Source organism: Argiope bruennichi, chromosome 1, assembly GCF_947563725.1.
Source record: "Argiope bruennichi chromosome 1, qqArgBrue1.1, whole genome shotgun sequence".
Lineage (NCBI taxonomy): Eukaryota > Metazoa > Arthropoda > Arachnida > Araneae > Araneidae > Argiope > Argiope bruennichi.
Genome location: NC_079151.1, coordinates 86,193,176 through 86,219,520, shown reverse-complemented (window position 1 = coordinate 86,219,520; position 26,345 = coordinate 86,193,176). Strand labels below are relative to the sequence as shown.

Sequence of the window (26,345 nt, the reverse complement as noted above, 5' to 3'; positions counted from 1 at the left end):
CACATAAATTAGCCACCCAGTGTTCCTGTTTACATTTTTGCATAAGAATTGTTTTGTATCTTTGTTATCTGAATATGCACTTTCCTTAGTAAAGAGTTCCATTTTTAGATAAGTACGCACTGTTTATCATTTTTGTTTCCTGTAAAGGTCTTTTCTACGAACGATACGCACGCTATTCACAATTTTTGCACTTTCGCATTCCGCAAACAAATTTATATTTAAACGCAACGTGTTTCAGTCCATACCGTTTGAAAACATATAAAAAGAACCGTATGGATACAATGAGCAAAACAAAATATAAAATTTATTTTTAATTCAACTTTCACACCTGCAGAGAGACAAGACAAATAAGACATAGATGATTATCTCTTCTTATATTTCTTTTTAATTTGACTAAAAATAATAAAAAATATCTTATTTTAGAAAGTACATATTTCCATGTTTATTAAGATAGCTGCATTTTAAATCAATAATCATAAATATTGCTTAAAGATTTTTTCGCTATAGAAGCCAGTGATGAGGTTTTGGTGAATGAAAATGCTTTAGGTTCAATACTTCATAACGTTTAATTTTCGCGCTATAAATTTGATGTAATGCGCAATGAATCCGATAACGAAACTCAAGCTCTTTTCTGTGTGGTGTGAAGTTTGGACAAGAGGAGTAACGATAGAGTTATCTGAGCTTGGTCTGAATACGTTCATCTTAATATAATCTTCAGTTGTTTCAAAATAATATAACTATGCTAAATTAAGGCATGTGTTTTTCTAAAGTTTATGTTAAAATTTTTTACCCTTGAATATCATAATAACGATTCTCTTGATTGCTCTTGTCATTTATAATATTAGAAATCGTCTCAGACGACCAGCTGGTTCGTTGAGAATATTAGTTATGTTTGATTTCGATAAAACATTTAGTTATAACTTCTTGTCCATGAAATTATCCAAGATTTATTTATTTATATTATTGAAATTCTGTTTACTGTATATATGAGCCTTTCTGATGGAGACGAGTTTTATGACAACAACGTGCTATTAAAAATGTCAATGTCCAGTTCATTTACCTTCTAACTTTCACTGTACTGTAACTTCGCTTTTTAATTCGTCTAGTAAACTAGACAAATATTAAATATAATCTTTATTCTTCAGTTTTTAACACTAGAGGAAAATCACACGATTAAATATTTGATAGAAGAATGAAAAATGATTGAATTTCAGGATAACAATGTAATATATTGTTGGACAAAAAATATTTTTTAAAAATTGTCAAAATTTAGGAAACTTTTCATATGATAGCGCTTAAAAATGACATATTATCTGTACAAAACACACACACACACAATAATTGATGACATTGTTGGACGAAAAAATTTGACAACATTTTATAGTAAATATTGTTACAACAAAAGAGCAGAATGAATACAAATTAAAAAAAATGCCGTGAGCGCGTGTACTGCTAAATAAGTTGGAATTTTGCACACATTCAAAATATCTCTAAATTTAATGAATGGTTATGAAGTTTTTTATGCTATTCATTATAGTTAGATTTTCTCATGGTAATACATTCAAGCCTTGTACTTTAGTCTATTTTTATTATTTTTTTTTGTTTATTGATAGAAAAATCATTTTTGCTTTTTAATATACAGATACATACATTTTTAAACCTTTTTCACCATATTATTAATATGCTATCTTGCAATAGAGCTATCAAATTTTTTTATAATGTTTTCTGAGAACAACTATATCAAATATCTTGTGAAAGGAATGAATGTAATAAATTCTTCTCAAGTTTTAGAATAAAATTCTCAATTTACAAATCAATCCATCAAAATGTTGTTCACTTTTAAAATTTTCCTTGTTTTTAAACTATTTTCTTTCCCATACTTGAAGTTTTTTTTCCTTTTTGAGAGGATTAAATTATTTAATAAACACAATATTCATTCCTGAAAAATCAAATTTGATAAATTATAATTTTATCAAATGAATAAATTTTTTTGGCATTCCAAACGATATTTGTGATCTTTTTAAAAACCGAATAAACTTTTTATCCTAAACGTTATCTCTAATTTTATTATTTCTTGATTTAAAATCGTATAAGCCCTTATTTCTTTTCAAAACATCTGATATCATGCGTAGCAATTAAAAATCTCAGCACGGTTATAGTATTTGAATGCAATTATACCATCGCATACCGTTATTATATGCTATCTTCAACTTAGTCTAAGTTTTTTTCTAATTTATAATCTTAGATTATATGCCAAAGTATTCAAGCACTGAATTCTTAATTGTTGATATGCATCGAACTTCCTCTATTTTGAATACCAATATTTTCTCTAAAGGCTTATTTTTATAGGTTGTACATTAAGGAAAACGTATTTTAAAAAAAGCATTGAGTTTAAATCATGCAAATTCATTTACGTCTGCATTCTCGTGAATTTCATTCCTTCAGTATTTATTTATGCGTTTTGAATTAAATATTGTTTATAAGAGATATACTAATCTGATTTCATAGATATTTTATTCAAAGTATATTTTCCAAGGATCATCCATCATAGAAAGTTAAATAAAGAAATTATTTTACGCGAATACTAAATATACTAATCATACTAAAGTAATTATGCTTTAAAAAATTAATATATAAATAAATAATTTAATATTCTGACAAGAGCTTAACCGAAATACGGGCAAATAAATTTTTTTCCCTGTCTGCTTTGCAATGCCATAATGAAAATTTATTTTCAATGAAAATTCATATAAAAGTTTCTTGCATAATAATTATAAATTATATATCTATTCTATTTTTAATTATATGCTTCCGTAAATGAAGAATTTCTTTTTGCTTTTTAATAAATATTTAAAAAAATTATTTCCAATATTAGTTTTTAAAAAGTTTAGTCAAATAGCTGTCATTTGTTCATTATTTTAAATGTTTGAAAACGGAGTTTGCACTTCACTTTAATTTTAAATTCTTTGGTTCAAAAAGTAGATGTTTCAACTTGAAATTCAGTTTCCCTTAGACTCTTTTGATGCAAATAATTTGTTAGATTTAGAAAATTGATATATGTTAAATATTCAAAATGGATAATAAAAATAAAAATTTTCCAAATAATGTACATCAGTCGGAGAATTAAGGATTCAACATAAAACACAAATAATTCATTTTCCTAAAAAAATGACGTAATTATACAGAGGCAAATACTAATTAGAGTGCTTGGAGCTATCACATTAATGCATTTTTTTCTAAATTCAATTTTTCTCCTTATTCTAATGATTCATTACAGTAACAAAGAATTTAAACCCCATTTTATTTAACTTTCTTCAAAAAAAAAAAAATCTTCTCTACAGATATATGATTTGACAGTCGCTTCTTGTCAAAAGTGCTAACCATTTTATACTTTACAAAAAAAAGTCGTTTGAAATCTGAATGCATTTTAATTGATTACGATTTAAAATTACCATTCTATCAATTCATTAGCAGATGATTATGATACCTCTTCAAATGAGGAATTTTCATAATTGAAGAAAATGACATAAGATTAATATTTCACACAAAATATCTTTTGGAATAATTTTGTTATCTGTTCGTGGCAATACAAACAAATCTTTTCAAATAAGCCATTTTAATTTGCCAATTATGTGATAAATAATATTTAAAACAAAATAACTTTTGAAATAATTTCTACCTATCATTGATTGATTTTTAAAAAATCTTTTTAAATGAGCTATTTTCTGAGAAAGAATAGCATATTAAATAATTAATTTTTCAAATAAAATATCGTTTGAGACTTAGAACTGTCAGAAGAAAATTTCCCTTACATTTTCTTCGAATAACGTATTTAACATCTAAGCACAAGAGTTGAGGGGTAATTCTGATTGCTTTGTATTAAGTAATTCCATCAATCCAAAAAATTTCTTTATTTGCCAGTCTTTTTACACCCCTCCCGATATCATTCCTTTCCAAATGACCACCATTAAAAGCATCTGCTCGTGATTTGCCAACCCATCTGGCCCAAAAATGGATTGCATGCCTCTGGGGCCCTTGGAATTCCGCAGCGTGTGTGTCGTTAGAACAAATGTAAATCAGGCCGACGTGCAATGATTCTATCAAAATAACACCGAAGGGATGTCATCAAGGATAAGCTACTGAGGTTGATGGCCTCTAAGATGTCTTTCAGTTTCTTCTTTTACACAATTTGAAAGAAATTCGGCTAAGTTTCTTTTTGGTGCCGATTTGTGGTAATTATTGCGTCTGTTTATGTATGTTTGGAGAAGGGCAAGGAAATTAAATTGTCACTGAGTTTTACATCTTTAATTCAATTTTAGTTCTTACTGTGGTCCAGGCTTTTTTAAATCGTGAATCTCGACCTTGCTTGTAAAACATTTCAGATTTCCAAGGGCATTTGTGATGAGCATATTGGTTAAACAACAATTATCTTTTACTGCTAGTTGGAGAATGATTTTCTTTTTTATAAATCAAGGTTTGATATTTTGTGATTGCCTTTGGCTTTACGTACTCTATATTAGATGTGAATTATTGTTGTTCGTGTTGTGTTTTCGATTTTGTTGTTTATTGCTCTGATTTCTGATCTAAATTCTCTTTCGTGTTAACGTGTTATTAATGTTAATGAACTTATTATCAAATTTTAGTAAAAAATTTGTTTGATTTCATAGAATTCTATTCTAAACATTTTTTATGTGCATTATGAAATATTATTATAGAGTGTGTTAATCAAAATTTTATTTTTTAGCAACCAGCTGTTTTGCAGGTCATATTAGTTGTATTTAGCTTCAATTAAATCTCATCCTTAACTTGATGTCCAATGCTACCTCTACAAAATATTTTTAAGCATCGAATGGAGACCTTGTAATGCTAACTTAATAGACTTATACCTGCTTTGCTTATGGCGTTCCCATTCGTGTCTATGACATCATAGTGTCTCTATAATAAAAGGGTGTTCTATTTTGTAGAATGAATATGTGAAACTCAGAAAAAAGATAAGGGCAGCATTTAAATGAGATCCTTTAATAGCAAAGAAGTGTTATAGAAATCAAGTTTTTACAAGAACTTTTTTTAGATTTAGATATATTTTCATTTCTTAAAAATTCTCTTACTATTGAGGATAAAAAATTAAATCAGGTGAATTATCGCTTCATCAAATTTTGTCTGTAGGATTTTTGGATATCTGCAACTCTGTAAATGTTAAGAATCAAAAAGTGATTTTTCAAATCATAATTTCAATAACTTTTTTACCTAGGATATCTCGTTGGATTGCTCTTGTCAGCTCTTCTCTTCCTTGTCAAACTTTCCTTTATCTTCATGCCTCCAGTATTCATGAAGTTAGAGATAGAAATACCAGAACAGGGGAGAGAGAGAAAATTTGATTTTCCTGCCATTTTTTATGTGATGAAATGTAAGCAAATTTTCAATGAAATAATTTATCGAAACTGAATTATTTATCTATTTTTAAAACATTTTATTAATCAGGAGTTCATCGCAGAATACCATTTTAGGTACTAGATGGTTAGTGTATTGATTTTTAACATATGTTATTCTTCTACGCTTTTCATCAAATTATACATTTCTCATTCTTATGCTCGTCCAAATAACTTCAATGCATAATTGCTTTTGTATAAGAATTCCAGGAAACTTATTTAACAAGAAATCTTCCTTTGCTACTCGGCTTGCTAACAGTTATTTCAGTTCGATAATTTTTGTAAGTTTGCATATTATCTATAAACTGTGTGATACGTATACATGATGAAAAATATCACTTAAAATGCTTTCAGGACAGACATCAGAGCATAGGATCTGAAACTACCGCTTTTAGCCTGTAGTTACTTCTTAATGGGTGGGTGATCACTAAAAAAAGGGATTTTACTATATTATTATTAGATTTTTAATCAAAAACATTTAGCATCTTTATTTGATTTTAAGTTTAGTTTTTCTTATTTTATTTTAAGTTTATTTTTTAAAATTTTATTTTAACTTTAGTTTTTTTTTATTTTACTTTAACTTTAGTTTTTTTAAAATTTTATTTAAATTTTAAATTTTTTATTTTAAATTTTTTCTCAATATTTTTGAGCATATTATTACACAAAAGCCCTTTTCATATAATTCACTTTAAAATTCAAAAAAATATGTCTTTCAGTGACATCCGTTTCAATTTTGTAAATTCCTGCTTCCCTCTCTAATTTTAATAGCTTTTTAAATATATCTTACAAAATGTTTTAGTTATTAGATTTATATTCAGACACTTTATATGGATATTAAATGCATTTTTTTTGTGTGCTTTATCACTGTCGTTTAGTTAAGAGTAAATTTTAAAAATAAAATAAAGACAGACGGGTCTAGGTAAATCATTAGATCATTATCATTCTATGATTTGCGGACTAGAATTCGAATCTTCTCTTTTTTTATGAAAGAAGTTCAATGTAAAAAAAGAAATATATATATATATAATTATAAAAATTAACTTTTTTCCCTTTACAATTTGTATTTTGTAATGCTACTAACTTTCTTACTTTAACAAAATTTGTTTGCATTTAATTTTCAAAAATTAACTCAATTGGAAACGATTGTTCCCATGGAAATAATTTTATTATGACATAAAGTTAATAGTTTATTTCGAGTGTTTTCTAGCATAATTGATAAATTTTTGCAAAATTTAACCCAGTTTCGAGTAATTCTGCTTTCAAAAAAGAATCATTCAAATATATTTCTTTTCATCCCAAAAGGAATATATTTCCTCTATTTTCTATATCAACAAAATTGGGGCAACAAATTTTTTTTAATTTCAAATTAATAGATATATCTGACTGCAAATTTTCATGTTTATTTTTAAAAAATACATACAATGAAAAAGTTCTTTTAAATGAATACTGAATGCTTAAGATCCTCATACCAAATACACTTATTTTTATTAAAATGTGAATATCAGTTGGGTTAAAATGTATTCAAATCCCATAATTTCTCAAAAAATAAACATTAAGCGAAGCAACTCGAAGGTAAAGACACGAAATGCTTAAAAATACCTGTAATGTTTTCATTCAATAGGAATCACAATGCTAAAGATAAAATAATCTTTTTAATTTATGAAGACGTAGTTTTTAATTGATAACAAATTTAATTGTCACTAAATATTCCCTAAATCCTTTCGCATAATTCATAGTATTTATAAACATAGAATTTTATTTAATAATTTGGATTTTAAAGTATACCAGTTATAAGGGACGGTCTTATGGTTAAATAACTTTGGCTACTACCTATGGTCAACTAACGATTAAATTAAAGCTTGTCGACTTATGATAAGAAAACTGTCTCTCCTTTAAATATCGATATATTATTTGGTCTTTTACAATAACAAAATCGTGAATTAATTTCTTATTATAAATCTTAAAATACATTACGTTGTGCAATAAGTGTAAATGCATTATTAATGATGCTTATGATTTAGAGAAGTTTACAGAATCAAAATGAAAAATTCTTGAAAAAAATTTTAATTGTAATTGAGACTTGGTTCAATTAGTTATAAAAAATTCGTATCTTTTACTTTTATTTCGCTGTGTATTACTTTTGCTTTACTTTATATTTTGCTGTGTATTACTTTTTCTTTATTTTATATTTTGCTGTGTATATGAAGATATATGAACATACTGATTGGGTGCATTTTTTTTTTTTTTTTTTTTTTTTTTTTTGCTTAAAGGTACACAGTTAATTAGTAGTTAGACCCAAAAATGAATCAGTAGGTTTCAGTTTTATTTATTTAACTAAGAATATATTAGATGATTTTTTTTTTATCTAGGGGCATCAAGAATTCTTGCACCGACCCCGGACTTTTTTAGGAATTTTCAAATGTATTTATAAAAATAACTACTCAGTAAATAAAAAATAATTTAGAGTTTCTTTCATATCAATTGATATATTTATTTTATATTTTATTTTTTAGCCCTCTTTTGACCATATTTAAAAAAAAAATGTAATAACATTTTTTAAAAATTTGTTTATTTTCAACAATATGAAAACTTATATTGAAAATATATTTCTCTAGTGCATTTTCATGAGGTGTGGAATTTTAGGGAGGGAAATATTGGATTAGATATAATCTTTATCATTTAAATATATTAATTTTGAAAACTTCAGGAATTAATTGAAAAAAAAATGATTTTATTTCATTAAATGGTTAAAAAAAATTAATATTTTAAGAACAATAATTTCATTTTTAAAATATGGAATAATAATCTGTTAAAGTCTTTCGAAGCGTGTTTCTGTAAAATACGTAAAATAGTTGCCTATACAGGACTGTCTAATGTTTTATGCTTTAAAATAAAAAAGCGAGATTTATTTTTAATGGTATTACCATTTATCTGAATAGAAAACATCGAATTTTGCATATTTTGAAGTTTCCTCCACTGATAATAAAACCAACTAGTGATAGAAATTTTTAAGCAATAATCCCCAAGGAAGAAAACTATTAAGAAGAAATTCCTCAAATGTTAACATTAATATGTATAAGGTTACTATCTACATATTTTATCACATTATTTTGTTGATTAATGAACATTAATAATAATTCGAATGAAGCATAGGATTAAGATTATTGCAGTTTTAAATCTATCCTTTGGTAAAAAAATTTCAGTGAAGACAATGAATCAAAGAAAATGCAAATTTTCTGTTCAATATCAACTAGCTTAAGAGATTTTTAATACAGAAAAACGATCGACGGATAGCGAAACAAGCTAGCTTAAATTTCAACTGTTGATTTCTCTATTTTTCTAGTTCCTTCTATTATATTTTATGATACTAGATTTAATTGCCAACTATAACTTTAAAATTAACAATTCTTTTTCCAGATTTAAGTTTCAAGAGGCAAATGATGAATTTCTACGACAAAATAATCATTTTAAAAATATCTTTCTATTGAAAAATTAAGTAATTAATTATAGTTTCAATAAATTATATATTAAATGGTCCATTATTTTTTTAAAGAAGTAATCCAGAGTTATCGCCACATTCTCAATTAAATACCTATCATTAAAATGCTTAACAAGCTCTGCAGTGTAATACTGGCCTAATGAACGCACTTCTAAGAACATCGAGTCAAGGTTCACTTGTCGCAATTTGAACGGTGTTTATTAACCCAAGGTTAAGATCTTCCCTTTGTCTCGAAAAAACTCGACAGTGTCGTGCCAGGAAGCAGTTAAGAGACCGAACGACATTCTTTTCAAATGAATGCTGGGATTAGGCGACGTGAGTCAGTTTCGACGAATCTGAAAGTGGTTTTATCTATGGGCTATGGCATTTTTTTGACATCTTCTCGGAAGTATTTGCATATTTTTGGTTTAACTGTAACCTGTCATTTTATACAAGCGTCTTTGAGGTTTGAGTAATGAGTGGAATGGCAAAATAAGATTTGCATTTATCTTTTTGATTTCGTTGTAAAATGAGAAGTGTGGTTAGTAGGGCATTTGTTGAATTTAAATCGCTCCTTTATGATAAATATATATACATCTTATAAAAAGTAAAGCTTTTATTATTTTTGTTTTAAATTTGTGGAATATTTTTAAAACTTAAAAAATTACAAATGCTTTCCAATTTTTTAACTTAATACTTTAAGAAGTTTTGCCTTTTAAATTAATTTTATTCCCCTCTTGTTATTTCTTCTTCATATGTTTGATTAGATGTGCGATTTGACCTCCGTTATTTTATTTTCAGAGTTAAGCCTCGATGATATTAACGTCCAATTCAAGAATTCGATGGATATTTAAAAGAGATTGAAAAATGAGTCGATTTCAGTGTCCGATTTAAAAATAATTCGATATCGTAATGCTGAACAAGGTTCAGATATCAAGGTTAGCATTTAAACCAGCGCCACCCTCTCAAAACGCATAACAAACTAGGGGACTATAATTTATTCTCGTCGGAATTTAGTGTACTTAGAGCCCTATTATACCCTCTAGGAGCCCTTAAATTTTGTATGTTTTAATTTTCTTCCTCTTCACTTTCTCAAAATTTCAAGCCAAATATTTCTTTATTAATTTAAGCAAAATCATAAAAATCTTATGCTTTTTTTCTCTAATACTATCGAATAGATTTATGCAAAATTGGTTTAGATCTGTATCTGTTTAGTAGCTTTGTAGTTAGTATTGGTTTAGATCTGTTAAGTAATTACCTTTACTAATACTGTGAATGTCACCTACCTAAATGAGAGTATTTGTTGGCGCTCTACAGGGCAGATAGATATACTTTGAAGGGTGGGAATGTGCACCTTGGAGCTACTTGTTTTGAAGTTTTAATTTGAATTATAATTAATTAAAAACTGAGCAAAAGTTTGAAGTTTTCTCACTATACATTTTGAAAATAATACGAAACCAAAAGGATTTTTACCCCATCCAAAGATTTATAAAATTATCGTTTCAATGATACCAAATTTAGTTGCTGCGCGCAATTGTTTTGATTATATTTAATTGATATTTGATAATATTTTTGAATGCATTTTACCTCAATATATTTAATTGCTGTAACAAAATTCAAATCATTTTCATAATTCATATTTCATCAAGAAATTTTATTTTATTATTGATTATATAAGTGTGGAGATTGATCTAATTTTTCCAAACTGAAAAAGTATGGTACGAATCGGTTCAAAAATGCTTTACAAAGAATTTCTAAAGTTTTTATGAATTTAAAATTAAGTTTTAACTTCAAAAGTTATTTACGAGGAAAGGTTCTTTCTCTTTTGACACATTTCTTCTCTTTCCTGTAATATAATTAGCAGTATAAAAATTTATAACCATTATTTTAGCTAGAAAATCACTCTCTTATTGCAATGCCATAATTTTTTTTTTGTTTAATCCAAAATTTTTTAATGAATAATGTTTTGATATATTTCGGAAATTTTCAAGCACATATGTCAACGCACATAAAATGCTTCGATGCTGAATAGTTCTACTTTCTATCTTTATGCTTTTCTCCCACCGGGCGGCACCTCAAAAATGAGGATGAGAAGTTTCCGGTATGGTAGTTGGTTCTCGCCCTTCTATAGGGTACAGAAAAAGGAGGGGGTTGGCTACCTCCCATTAATGAAGGGACGTATTTCCCATGGGAAGGTTTGTACCGTGGACGGTGATGGCCCTTAAAACTCAGCCACAATTCCTGCCAATGTTGCTGTCGAGGTGGTCTGGTCATTTAGTTTTATCTGTGTGGCTTAGTGCGAATCGGAGTATTCAATTTATGATCCTTATATTTTTTATAAGCATACTTATTTTCATCTTGAAAGTTATTAGATAAATTGAATTTTAATCACTCATTGTTTCAAATTATTATTGGCTATTATATAATTGATATTTTAAGTGATATGATGGAAATTTAAGGAGGTACATTGCACAATTAACAGTGATCTGTAAGGCATAGTACAAGTTACATATTTATCAAAGTTTAAATGTATTTTTTCAGAGGAAGCCATTAAGATGAAATTGCATATAAAAATTTAATCATAATTTTTTGCCATCATTAATGCCAAAAAAAGGCTAGGAATTAAAAAAAAATACGTAAACGTGAAATTCTGTTTAAAATGTCATCACATTTCGTTAAATGTATTTAATTTTTTACTCATCATTTTGTTAGCCTTACAAATATAATTACATTTTTTTTTGTCTAAATATTGTCAAGACTGACGTACAAATGTTATAAATTTTTATGAGGAATGTGAGATTTTTCAAGAGGAATCACGGCTAAAAGATATTCTGGCCATCCATCATGATTTGCGTTTTGACGTGTAGAAGTCAAATTTATTCACAGCGGAACAACTCTAACTCACGTACTAAAAAAAAAAAAAAAAAAAAAAAAAAAAAGACTTCTAAGCGTGAAAATCTAATGAGATTTAAAAAAAAAAAATTCTCAGTTCATGAATGCGATTCTTATCTAGGCCTTCGAAATGGATTGTCGGGCTATGATAAAACTGCATGCGTTTGTTTGGTCAGCTAAACAGGAGGCGTCGCGACCGTGCTGGTCCAATGTAGCGCCATCATTTAGGTATCTCGAAATGGCATCACCGGATGGTTGTGGACGGAGACATTAAGAAACGAAAACGATCAGGTCGTTGTTGGAAAGTGCCACTGGTTTGGAAGCGAGTTCAAAACCCCGGTTTCTTCTTGCCACGGTTGAGCAACCAACAGAGAAAAATCTCATCTAGAAAAGCATCTCATCTTTTCGTTTTTTTTTCTCTCTCTCTTTTACAGGAGAGTAGCTGATTTTTTTTTTCGTTTGTTATTACATTCTCATCAATCTATTCCAGCTTATCTTTTCCGTACCGCTCAAATTTTAGTTTTTTCTTTTCTTCTTTTTCAGAGAATAATTTTGTTTTGGAAGTTGTTTTAGAGAAAACCGAAAGACATTACGTTGTTTATGTGAGATATACTGGTGCTTGACTTATTCGAAACTCATAGGACCAAGATAAAGATTCGGTTTATCCGAAATTTGTAATTAAAACTAACTAGAGCTAAAAATGAGAACTATAAGAGAAAGTTTTAAGTTAAAAATTGTAATGATGATTTATTTTAACATTTGAACGTTTTAAAAAATAAAACATGACCAATAGATAAATGGTGACTAATTCTAATTTAATAATATCTGATAATAAATGTAATTAAAAAATTTCAATAATTTCTAAAATTATAAATTTAATATACAGATAACTAATTTTAATAAATAAATAATATACAATGTTTTAAATATAGCAAATGTGTAATAAAATTTCAAAATAGACATTTCTAACTCTGCATTTATTTCTATACTAGAATACGATTCCCTTAAATGTGGAGAGTAAAAATTTGTATTTATCTGATACACACCTCTATTCAAGCTGAAAAAGTTGTGTTAATAGAAAGATTTTATTCTTACCCCCCCCCCCCCCTTTCCAAAAAAGAGAGGTTATTTTTATTATTATTTTCGATGCTAATCCTGACAATCGTTATTCTGAAGAAAATATAAACTCGTGAAAAAGTAGCAAGTTGTTTGAATTTATACTTAAAAGGATGACAAAAAAAAAAAAAAATGAAAGAAAGAAAGAAACCTAAAAAAAATTTATCACACAGGTACGTTATGTCATGATATAACATTGCAATGTCAATGCTCCCAATTTTATAACTATAACTATATATATTTGCCGAAATTGCCGAAATAATAACTAATTTAGTCTAAAACGTTTTGAAAAAAATCAGGATATAAAGTGTGGTTGATTGCATCAAACACGCTAAGATTTTAAATATATATGCATTAAGCGTTTTTAAATAAAAAGCTTAAGCTAGCTTTATTACTCCATAAACAACTTTTTACTTTAAAATAAGAACTTTTAATGTCTTTTAAAGGAGATACATGGCAAAAAAGTTTTTGGAACACGAGTAAAACATACGTGAGTCAAGGATTGTTATATTAATTATTTTACTTTTAGAAAAAGAATAGCTCACTAAAAATTCAACGTATTAGGAATGCAACTTGTGTTTCTTGCATTTTATTTTAAAAATAAAAAAAAGAAGCATTTGGAAAAAAAAAATGTATACGTTATGTGAAATATTATATTCTTCCTTTAATTATTAATTTTTTGCACACTTTTTCCTTCTAATAATAAGTTAAAAAAAAGATTTGCGTTTTCTTATAAAGGTATACGTTCCGTTTTTTGACTTATACATTTTTTATTAAATAGTTTTAGAAAAAAAATATTTGAACAAGTAGCACTGGAGGCATTCTGTTTATTCAATGGTTATAAATATATTTAAAAATAAATTATAGATTAAATATAAAAAAATTAAATTTTTGTCTTTTTAATACCTCAATTGTTGAAATGAAAATTTTTAATCTGAGTATAATCTCAATATTTAAAGTACAATATTTTACTTTTTAATCTTTTACATTTTTGAAAAAAATATAAAATAAAAGGTGATGAAAAATTCAGATTAAAACTTTTTAGCATTTTGTATAAACATCCACAATGAACTTCGAAAAGCATATCAATGATTTCACGTCTATCCTATAAAAACTTTCTTTTGAAGATTTTAAAATTTTTGAAAATTTTGTGAAGGAATTCAGAAATCAATCCAATTTCTAATCTGAAATTTATATTTGTTTCTTCCTGCCTTATTACAATATTAAAAAAAATTAAAAATTGAATTCGGTTGATTTGTCTGAACAGTTTCACTGAATGAAAAGGGATTTTTGATTATTTTTAACATGACCTGAATTGTCACGTTTAAATATATTTTAAATTAAAAAAAAACTTCTACTCTTACCGTCTTCCCTTAATTTGAAATTGTTTAAATGCACATGAACTAAAGGTTGAAGAAAAAGATTAAATACAAATAAATCAGCAATAATATTTTTGGCTTTATTATGTAAAAATGGTCTGCTTCAGAACATTTCAGAATCTGAGCGTATATCAATTGCTTTGAATGTATTTGATTATAATTATTCATTTATTTAAATGTGACAATTCAGCTCATATTAAATATTTATTTTTCAATAAATGTTGAATTATATGATATTGATAAAAACATCCTCTATAGTCACTGCAATATGCTAATTTCAATGTTTTTGCTTAAGGATTTAAAAGAATTTGAAAATATTAATTTAAATACTTTTGCCTTCCAGCTTGCTGAGAGAATTTCTTTTAATAAAGGCAACATCATGCATGTCAAGGAAAAAAAGTATGCTGCATTTTAATATATTTTAAAACTTTAAAATAGTGTTTGACGTAATGCAAATTGTTTTCAAAGAATGAAACAAATGTTCTGTTTGAAAGCTTATTACAAAATAACGAGTTCAAGCAATGAATATAAAGCATACTTCATCAAAAATAATGCTAAATAACAATACAGAATTTCTAAAAAAATTGTTTTTTCCCATCTTTTCATTTGAGTAACGCTTCTTAACAGATATCAGTGTTTCTGCAAGATTTTCAGATTAGCGAATTTTAGCTCTTTTTTTACATTTTCAATAAGTTTTTTAAAAATCTGAATACCATCCTTCCTTTTGCTTCACAAACATTTTATCTAAATTATTTAACGGGATATTGCACATTTTTCTTACCACTGGCTTAATAGTGTAACCTTCAACCACAGATTGCTCCTGCTTCTGAGCTTAGGTATTAACTCTTTAGCCAATTAGTAAGCAATTCAATACTGTCAGTTAATATTTTTTTTTGTTACAGATTACAAGGTTTAGAAATTTAATAATGGTGATCGTATAGCTATAGCTGATATAACATTGGTATTACCTTGAAATGCTTGCAATGCTTGTTAGATGTTTGTCACCAACTTTGTGGCTACCATCTAACACTAATACAAACAGCTTTCTTCCAACAATTTCAAAATTTGGATTCTCCAAAACTTTTCCGTTCTCCAAAGAACTTGTCATGGCACAGAAGGCCTTGCATGAATTTTGCTGTACAATAGTACGGAATATTAATTTTTGGTGTGAATTTAGCATCTTTACCAGAATCTATCGTGTCATCTTTGATGAGATCTTTAGCGATTAATTCCTAGTACGGGGTTAATAGAATTCGAAAATCAAATTTGTGCTTTAGATATGTTTTTTCTGAATTGATTGAAACAAAGTTTTGACACGAAACTACAATTGTAATAACAAAATCCCATATCTAATTCGATATATTTAAATCATTGCTTTTTTTAATTAACGCGTTCACTTGTTTTTGAAAGTACAGACCGACAGGCAATCAACCCTTTGTTGAATTTGGTTCAAAATTTCAAAATGTCTACACTACAGGTGTTAAATCTGTGCACCGAATCTTATACATCTAGCTCTTTTAGTTTTGTAGTTATCGAGTTAACTTATATCCAAACAGCCGTAGGGCCGCGGTGGCCTAGTGGTAAGGTCTCGGCTTCGGAAGCGGAGGGTTCCAGGTTCGAGACCCGATTCCACCGAAGAACCGTCGTGGAAGGGGGTCTGTTACACGTTAAATCCGTCCTGACCAAACGTCCTTCCGCTGGTGTGGTGTGGTGTTGAGAGGGGGGGGGTTCTAGCTCAGGTGCCGTCCTCGTCATCTGCAGGCGGTTCAAAATTATGAGGTCCGTCCCAAAATAGCCCTAGTGTTGCTTCAAACGGTATGTTAATATAATTAAACTAAACTAAACTAAAGCCAAACAGCCAGACTCCCTCAGAACAAAATTTTCAAATTTAGTTTTAAGACCATATACCGAATTTCAACCGACTAGGTCAAAACGTTTTTGAGTTATTTTTGTCATAGAAAGACGAACAGACATTTTCCAGAAATGTGTTTTTCGAAATCAAGAAGGCATAACAAGGGGAGGGCACGAGGTTGAAAATTCATTTCGGGATGAGATTTAGTATAATGGTAGTATACATTTAAAATGCTCTCTCAAGAAAATATTAAAACCTGTTTTCAACCGTTTATTTTGAACTATTCGTTTTATTTTCTGAGTGTTTGATGCATTTAAAATTAAACATTGTTAATGAATAGATTTGCTCATGATGAATCTAAGAAAATGTTGTTGACAAATTCTTGAGATATTACATAAATTAAAAAAGATATTCTTTAGTGCCCATAAAGTTTAAACGCTGAGTGACTCTATTTTCAGTAACCAGATTATAAAAAAATGCTTTGTTTCAGTAAAAAATATTATTATATTAAATTGCAGATTAATTCTTTCCAATTTAATTTAAAGCATAAATTCTACGGGTGCTAATAGAAAATTAGAGAGATACATATTACGTTATGACTAAAGGCCTTTATAATATTATGAATGAATTATATGACAATCAAAATTTGAAGTTTTAAAATATTTTGATACAGAAGCTATTAAAATAGAAATTGCATAAAATATTTGATTATAAATATTTTAACGAACATTAAGATTTGCGAACCGGCTGTCGACAAATTCTTGAGATATTACATAAATTAAGAAAGATATTTTTTAGTACCCATAAGGTTTAAATGCTCAGTGACTCTGTTTTTATTAATCATGTTATTAAAAAAATTAACATTTATTGACGAACACGAACACACTGATATTCACCGTTACTCTGATTAGACATTATAAAATCTGAATAGCTAAACATAAACGTGTAAAGAGCTGTGCGCTGGTTTCTATGGCAACACAGCTGGAAAGGGAAAAGAAATTTCTAAGACAGAACATCTGCTTTACCCAATTTTATAGAATAACTTTCCCCCTTTTTCGTTTCATTTTTAAAAAAAATAATATCTATACTTATAATAAAGCTCAATGTGTGTGTGTGTGTGTGTTGGCGCTCTACAGGCCAGACCATTCGACCTACAGCTACCAAATTTGGCACGCGTATACCTTGGAGGCCGAGAATGTGCACCTGGGGGTTATTTTTTCGAATTTTTAATTGGAATTTTATGTATTTAAAAATTAAGCGAAATTTTGGCGTGTTTCTGCTATAATTTCCAAAAATATTACCGCACAAAAAATATTTTTACATGAAGTTAAAGATCAAAAATTTATTTTTTAAATGATACCAATATTTTAACCTAAAAATTAAATTTCTATTTTTAATGAATTTTTAAATAAATATTTTAACTATATTTTTCAACAATTTTTTGTACAAAATAAAAATAAAATTTAAGCTGCATGAGCACGTTTGACATTCATGGGGAAAAATTAGCTTTTTTCAAAGTGTTGCCATCACAGTGATTAAAGCTCCAACTAAAAATAAATTAAATTTTTTTGGAAATGAAATCTGCAAAAATATAATTTTCGGCACGTGTCTGTAGGAAATTAAACAAATATGAAATATTATTTTAAAAAAAAACAAATTCAAGAAAAATTACTTTATGATCTTTTGCACTCTCTATATTATTAATCCAATAAATCAGTTTTATTTTAAGGCAAGTTATGTTTAATATGAAAGGGGTTTTCATTCAAATCAGGGCCACACAGCTAATATGTAAACCTTTAGTAAGACACAGATCTGCTAAAATGGTCTAAATGGAAAATGATTATATTTTATGTAACTTGATTCAATAAATGCTCTAATAAATAACGAATTTTTTATTTTACATAAAGCTTCTGTTGTGGAAATCACGAATAACAAAATGTTCTGGAAACACTAATATTTTAAATAAAAAGAGTTAATTTCCAATCAACTAAATCAATCACTTAAACTGACTGATTTATGAAAATTTATATATCACTATTCAATAAAAAAAGGATAATTTTAGATTTTTCATCTATCGCATCAAAGAAAATACGCCAATCAGCGCGCAGGTTTCTCAAGATTAATTGGCCTAAGATTATGAAAATGTTGAGTTTTTCAAAATTTTTAACATTCAAAACTTCATAAATAAGTCTTAGTTGATCGTGGAAAATAGAAACATTCATTCATTTATTTAAAATTTGGTGCGTCCAGAATATTTCTCAGAATATGATACTTTACTGCATTAAATTTAGACTTCATAATTTTTGAAATATATTTATAAACCGGAACAAAATATTATTATTGATTTCATTTCAATCCTTTTGAAAGCAAAACTAAAAACTGAATTTTATGCTGAATCTGAGAAATTTTTGTTGAATTATTGTTTGAGATATTACATAAATTATGAAAAATATTTTGAAGTTCACATAAGACTTAAATACCGAGCGATTCTGTTTGCAACACTCATATTCGATAATAATAATAGTAAATAAATAACAATAAAGATGATAAATAAAATAAAACTCTTGGTTTTATTAAAAAATATCTTTATATTAATTGCAATTTCATCATTTCCACTTTAAATTAAAGTTGAAGTTTTACCGGAAATGACAACAAATTAGGAAAATATATATAGTAAATTGAACGAAACGATCTAAACAACAGTATGAGTTTGGTATGACTATCAAAATTTGAAGATTAAAAATGTTTTGTTTGAGATTCTATTAAGAGACCAGTTACATAAAATGTTTAATTGAAAATTATAGCGAGCGGTAATACTGGTCGCCAAAGGCGGCTAGTATAATATAATATAATATAATATTGTGTAGCAGGCTGAGATATGTCTAAATAGTGGAAAAGACAATTCTCTCCTCTCTAATTTTATTTTTATTTAAGTTTTACCAAAGATTTTCAACAAATTCGAATCTAAAATCGATTATCTCTTATGTCAATGATAATTAATGTATAAAGTCTTTATACCTTTAATATTAATTGAAGGCTAAAAGTGCTAAAAGTTGTAAGTGCTTAGAAATGAAATACTTATTTTGACATTAAATTGATAAATGAGAAATGCTTTATAATGTGAGAAGTGCCCGGTTATTTACTATATTGTTGAAAATATCTTGTAAATGTGATGAAAATACATGAGAACGTTTCTATGTTTAGTGTGCGCAATTCGTTGCGATAACCTGGTATCGGTATTTACAATATTTTCTATTTTTAGTTACCGATTTCAATTTATTGGTTATTAAAATTTATGTGCACTTTTAGGACGCCCTTTATTTTATTTTATCGATAATACTAGAAATTCTAATTTTTAATTTTTTAAAATTATTATTTTTTTAAGTTTGCCTTTTATCTGGTAACATATTTCTCAAATTTTTGTTAATTAAAAATGAAACGTTACTTTAATCCTCTATAACTTTTTCAAATGTTATTAAATATTTAAAAATAAATGTATAAAATTGTATAAAAACATGGAAACTAGAAAATTTGAAATTTTACTCACATTAGCTTACATTTCATTTCATTTTCTAAAGTGCTAATTGGTTCTGAACTGATTGTAGATTAGTTTAAAAGACCGAATGTCATTGTTTTATGTGTTTGAAACTCCCTCTTCATTCTTAATTTCATTTTTAAATTTTAAATTGTGATTTCTATATTCAGTTCAATAGTTATATCATTTGTGTATTTGCGGTGGCAATGCACTATTTTTATCTTTTCAGAGCTTGATTACCAGTTAGACACGCATTAATTTAAATTTCGATTCTGTATCAGTGGCGTCACATGGTAGCGACTTTCAGAAATAATATTAATTAAAACTAAAAATAGAGAATAGTTAAAATTGAAAAAATTCAATTTGGTTCACTAAGAAAAGGCATAAATTTTTTTTAGTTTTGGAATTGTTGTTACATATTTTTAGTTCATTACATTTCCGAAGTAAAATATATGCGTAGGTACATTCAAAGGATTTTGAACCTATCTAAATATCTTCTGAAAATCAGAAAATATGTAAATTAACTTTTCGAGTTCGATTATTCCTTTTGTTTGCCGTTTTCTATATAATATTTCAGTATTATTACTTTACCAACAATTCATCCTATTGTTTAAAAATTAAGAAGTTAAGGCCAAAGAAACTTTTCTGTAAACTTCATTTTCGTTCCATTGTTTTAATGAAATAACCTTTCTGAAATTTAAATTTAATTTTCTTCTCGCGTTTTCAAAAATGATCAAATTTTTTTGTCTTTCATTGTTATGAGCTGGATGCGGCGAATAACATTTCGGGCATGACCCTGTCAACAGCTAATATTCCTACTTTTAGCTGTTTAAAATAATGAAAAATAAAAAGAAAAGCAAAGAATGAAATAGAATTTTTTTAAAGAAAAGGAATAAGAATTCGTGGAACAGATAATAAAAGAATTTGAAAAACACCTGGACAGTTTGTTCAACATCCTGCTACTGCGAAAAGATTAGCAAGAAATAAATGAAATCTTTTGCAATTTTATCTTGTTTTCGCCTTAGAAAATTGGCTTTTACATCTGGATGTAATTTATTCGGATGGAAAATTTCTTCGTTTCGTCCGCTTTTTTGCATTAAGTTCTAAGCGTTCCGTTTCGTATTTCTTTTTTTTCAGTTTCTTAAAACTGCTATTAGCAGCCACTGGAAGTCCCAATTTAGAAAATTCAACCTATGTTTACTTTGAATTTATATTCCGTAAACAAATATTTTTTCAAAGAAGGGAGAACGAATTTAGAAAAGAAAGCATGGCAAATATTATATGAAAGAAATGAAGAGATCAAGAAAACAGATTCCACAAAAATAAATTTCTTTACGCAAATAATTACGTATTAAGATAACATTTTTTTGTTTATTACTCGATATTTTTGACATCTATTGTGAAAAATGTTCGTTGGTGATTTGTATCAAGCATATTATTTCTATTATGACTATCATTAGCTATTTTATTTTTTATTGTTTCATTCTTTCATTGAAAATGAAATCGTAATATATTTTTTTAAAAAAGAAAGAGCTGTCTCAAAGGTCAATAAATTTCATGATTCCACGGCTTTATAAAAGGATATAATTTTTTTAAATAACTAAATTAGAATTTTCTAAATCGGGGTGCTTATTGTATGGATTTTAAAGAAAATTTAAATGAAACTTTGCTTTCAAAATCTTTCATTTCCTTTTTAATACAGTTTATGTTTTAAAACTATTCAAGATAATGCTCATAATTACTGTTAAACTACATTTTATGGTGAAGTAAAAGCTTTTAAAGAACTGTGATATTATTTTTTTAAAAAGTCATGTAGTCAAATTCAGTTTTTCTACTCACAGTTCTTGAAATAAATCATTACTGAGTTTAAAAAATGATCTAAAAGGCATTAAAGGAAATTCTTTAAGGGATGCAAAGGGAATTGAAAATTCTCCCTGGAATTTTATCAACAATAAGTTCTTGCTACTTTTTCTTAGAATAAAGATGAATGTATGTGGGCCTGTATGAGTTTTAATTTTCTACAAGCCAGACCGTTTGACCTAGAACTACCAAACTCTAAATATATATATATTTGGAAGGTGGTAATGTGTACCTTAGAAATATTTTTGGAAATTTCAATTAGAATTTTAATCAAAAATTTTATAAAATTTTGGCTTTTATCCGCGATAACTTCCGAAAATATTATAGAACAAAAGTGATTTTTGTATTATCCTGAAGTTCAAAAAAAAAAATTATCTTTTCAATGATATGAATGTTTTTACTCAAAAAATATTCTTCGACATTTAATAATTTTTTTAAAGAAATATAAGCATATTTCCCGACAAGAATGGTAAGAATTCTGAATGAAATTAAAGGTATCGCGAACAAGAATATAATACATACGAATATAATATAAAAAGAAAAATACGAATATAAAAAGAAAAAAAAATTCTGAAAGAAGATCAGAGTTGTAGATAAAACCACTAATAAACTTACTGATATATTTTCTTTTTTATTTCCCATTTCGAATTACTATACTGTTCATTACTGGCAAAACAGATTTCAGGAAAGCAAGCTATACGTTTACTTAGATAAATTTGGGAATAATCTGTAAAAGATTTAAAATACTATTAACATGAAGAAAAATGAAAAAATGTTATATTGTTTCAGGTTTCAAATTAGGTTACATTGTTAACGTGTATCTATTTTTTTAAGAATTCATGGTGAGCTGACCAAAAATAAAGGAAATACAGATTTTAAACTATTTAAAACTATTATATATATTATTTAAACCATTAAAACTATTATTATATTTAAAACTATTTAGCTTGTAAATATGAAAATTCTACCTATCAAAATTTGAAGCTTAAAATATCTTGATAAAAATGTCATTAGAGATCAAGTTACATAAAATATTTAACTAAAAATTATAGCAGTCATTTATCCAGAAGAGCCAACTGGTTGCCAAAGGCGGCTATCTTTATCTTTAATAATAATAAAGATGAATATGATATTATGTGTTTGTGTATATGCATTGGCATCTCACAAGCCAAACCGTTTGACCTTCAGCTATCAAATTTGATAAATATATATTTTTGAGGATGGAAATTTACATCTCAGAGACTTTTTTCTTGAAATTTTTATTAATTCAAAACTAAGCGAAACTTTGGGGTTTATTTGCGGCAAAGTTCTATGTGAAAAACACAAAGGGAAAGGATTTTATTTTGTTTAAACTACACTTGGCTTATCATCTGGAGATTTTATCAAAATTGTTTATCATTTATTGATTGATAATTATTTAAAAATCTTTGATAGGCAAATCTTTAGCAAGAAATGAAATAACTAAATAATTTCATTATATATTTATCATGTTAATGTCAATCCAAATTAAAAGAAATTATTCCACTTTCAATATTTTTAATAAATAATCTGGACATATAGTTTCAAAGATGAAACTGTGTGTCTCTAATTGTCCAACCGCGTCCATCTTATTTTTTCTATCTCAGCAAGTACGAGATAGGAATTGTTAACTCTTTTCACGCTTGAATGTTTTTTTAAATGCGACGAATATTTAAAAAGAACAGCATTTTTAAAATTTTTTTAATTATTTATATTTCCTCTTGCTTTCTGATTTATTTCCGAATGAATTGAAAGATATTATTATTTGAAAATAGCTATTAACTTAAACGTTTTATGTAACCATAATATAAACAGACAAATAAATAAATATCTTAAAAAATTATCACGGAAGCAATTGAAAAAGTACAAATATTTGTTCAACTTTTACTTCCTTCAAACACATACTTTTTTATGAAAAGCATTAATTTTAATAGGTATATTATTCCTTATGATCACTTTCTAATATTTATCAAAGGAAATAATAATAAAAAATGTTTTTTAATTGAAAATATGGAAATAAAAGTAATAATAATAAAGTGTTAGACGCTGGCGTAAACACTTCAAGAAAATAGGAATTTTAATCAAAATAGTAATATATTTTGATTTTTGATGAATGTTTAAAAACTTTCCTTCTTTTGAACATTCATTACGGCTTAATTCCCTTATTATATTTTTCTAAGCTCACCACAATTTTAAAATATATACTTTAATGCTCAAATTTATGATAATTTTTACCCTCTAAAGCTTTTTCAGAGTACTTTATTGTTATAATTTTCTACTTAAAATATTTTATTTTATAATTAAAATTATTCTGGTATTTTCTTATCAAGTTGTCTGATATTTACTCTTATGGCTTCTCTTAGGTGTAATAACAAAAACTAAATAAAATGCAATTAACTGCTTAATAATAAAATTATTGAAATGATTAAATGTTATAGTGTCAAAAGGAACACAAGAGAATAAAATTTCCAAAATCTGGTGCGTTAAGAAAGGAGTGGAAAGTTTTATTAAAAAATTCAATTTTATAAAACATTAAATAAATTTTCGAAAATGGCTAACAATAAATTTTTTCTTCCTTTCGAAATCTGTTCTCACGATCTATAATGTAATTAGTTTATAATATTAAACTACTTAAAATCGAAATTAGAATCAAAACAAATGCAAGTAAAATTTCCCAGAATTAAAAAAAATTAATTAATAAAGTAAATTAATAAATGTTTTTTAATAAAAATCTACCTTTCATTTTTTCTTATAAATCTAATGCTTTATTTCAAATATTAGATATATTTAATTGGTTTTTAAATCCGCATAGTTCATATACTTTCAATGAAAATCATATAATTTTACCTAGAACCCAAATAATGCTTTTTTTTCTATAAATAATTATAAAATATATATTCTAAAAATATTTTATTTATTAACTTACATCGGGCATTTAATTCAGCACCATTATTTGAGCCATTTATAATTTTGAGCCATTTATAATTTTTAAAATAAGCTATTCAAATGTCAAAATTAATTGCGAATTCTTGAACAAATTTAAATTAAAATCTATTTGAATTTAAAGTGTTAAAAATTGTCTCGAGATTACATTAAGAAATAGTGTCAATATTTGGTCTCAAAACAATTTTTGTGATATTATGAACTTTGTGGACGCTAGTAATTTTTCAGCGAGCTGTCTAGGAAATTTTTTCAATTATATTATTATTTCTGAATAAGAACATTTTTTTCCTCTCAATAAATCGAGAGGGCAAAAGAATTTTGATGGTAATTTATATAAATTCTATTACAATTTATGGCTTTATTATGAAATCCTTTTGAATGCAATTTTCAGGTTAAGGATAATTTTTTGTTTAGCAGCTCGAAGAAAGGACCTATGTAATGAGCATGGAATTTACATTAAAATAATGCAAACAATGCAATCAATTTATTTTTCAAATAGTTAAAAAAAATGGTAACTCGAGCTCAAATTGTATGGCTTGTAGAGTGCCAACAGGCATATATTTATAATTACAGACTGCATTCTTTTTAATTATTAGAAGAGATAGTTATATTTGGAATTTCAGGATTTTGTTATGATCATTTACAGTCAGAACATATAATGTGTTGTTCAATTAATCTTATCCATTTTAAAACTATTTGCGGTCATTAAAATGGGATTTTTTTTTGTTGTAATTCTGAACTGTGATCAGATGACAAGAACTGTTGTGAGACTAACCGTTTATACGTGCCTCGAAGTAATTTTGCATCATGTTCCAATAACTTTAACTCATAATGTTTTAAACTCACGATTCTCTATTTCCAGTATCGACTATCTCTTACTACTTCACTATTTAAACTATTTAAGCTGGAGATCTTAAAATATCTTACTTAAAATGTTTCATTTCAGAAAGAAAAGTCTAAATTTCAGAAATCTAATATGTGAATCTTAATTTTATTTTATAACCCATTGTAGATAAATGACTGGATCGCATTACAAGCTTTTACTTACAGCAGATTTAACATGCGAGAAAAGCAGAAACACAGTCAGTGCAAAATGAAATTTATCTATATTTATAAATTTCAACCTGGATTTAAAAAAAACTACCAAGGAATTTTTGTGTTCCTAATAAAAAATTAATAATAAGATAACGAATAAGCCTTATTTAATACGACGACTTAATATTGCGAATAAATGATGCAATTTACTATTATGTTAATTTTATTGCTTATTGTCAACAGCTTATTGCATTCATCAGCTTTTACTATTGCATCCTCATTGGATAAGGTACTGATTTAAGAAATCGCGAAAAAAAATTCTATAAATCTATTCACTCTGAATGTAGGTTATTAATAAAAGTCTTGAATTTATTTAATTAGCATTTAATAGGTCATTATTACATCTGACCAACCCAGATTATTTTGACAGCTTTCTATAATGGGACGAACGCCATTAGGCTTATCATGTTACATCTTTGGATTTAATACAAAATTGTTAATACAAGATTCAAATTTTTACAAGTTTTTGAATAAATAATCAAATAATAAAATGATGTAAAAAATTATCTAATTGGATCTTGTAATAAAAGATTTAAAAAATTATCTAAACAGATCTTTAAAAATTTTTTAAAAGCTATCTAAATATCTATTTATAGGGGCAAATAGTGCACATTTTCTATATAACAAGTAGTTCATAGTAATTAACTTCGATTTAATTAAAACTGGTTTTTTAATTTCACAAATTTTTCTTATTATAATCATTAGTATTTTTTTTTTCTATTTTAATTCTAAACTGTACGACATATAT

General features: G+C 26.8%; 1 protein-coding gene across 4 annotated transcripts in view; it reads left to right on the top strand.

The window, feature by feature from the left end:
- Positions 1-26,345, top strand: part of LOC129963327 (uncharacterized) — a 196,844-nt gene that overhangs the window by 19,635 nt on the left and 150,864 nt on the right. For 3 of the 4 annotated variants that reach the window (XM_056077644.1, XM_056077653.1, XM_056077636.1), the window contains exon 1: positions 5,299-5,407. The exons of the other annotated variant lie outside the window; for it this stretch is intronic. In XM_056077644.1, coding sequence (XP_055933619.1) covers positions 5,314-5,407 — 94 coding nt within the window. In that variant the 5' untranslated portion in view covers positions 5,299-5,313. Of the gene's footprint in view, positions 1-5,298; positions 5,408-26,345 lie in introns of those variants that run through there. 4 annotated transcript variants of the gene reach the window in all.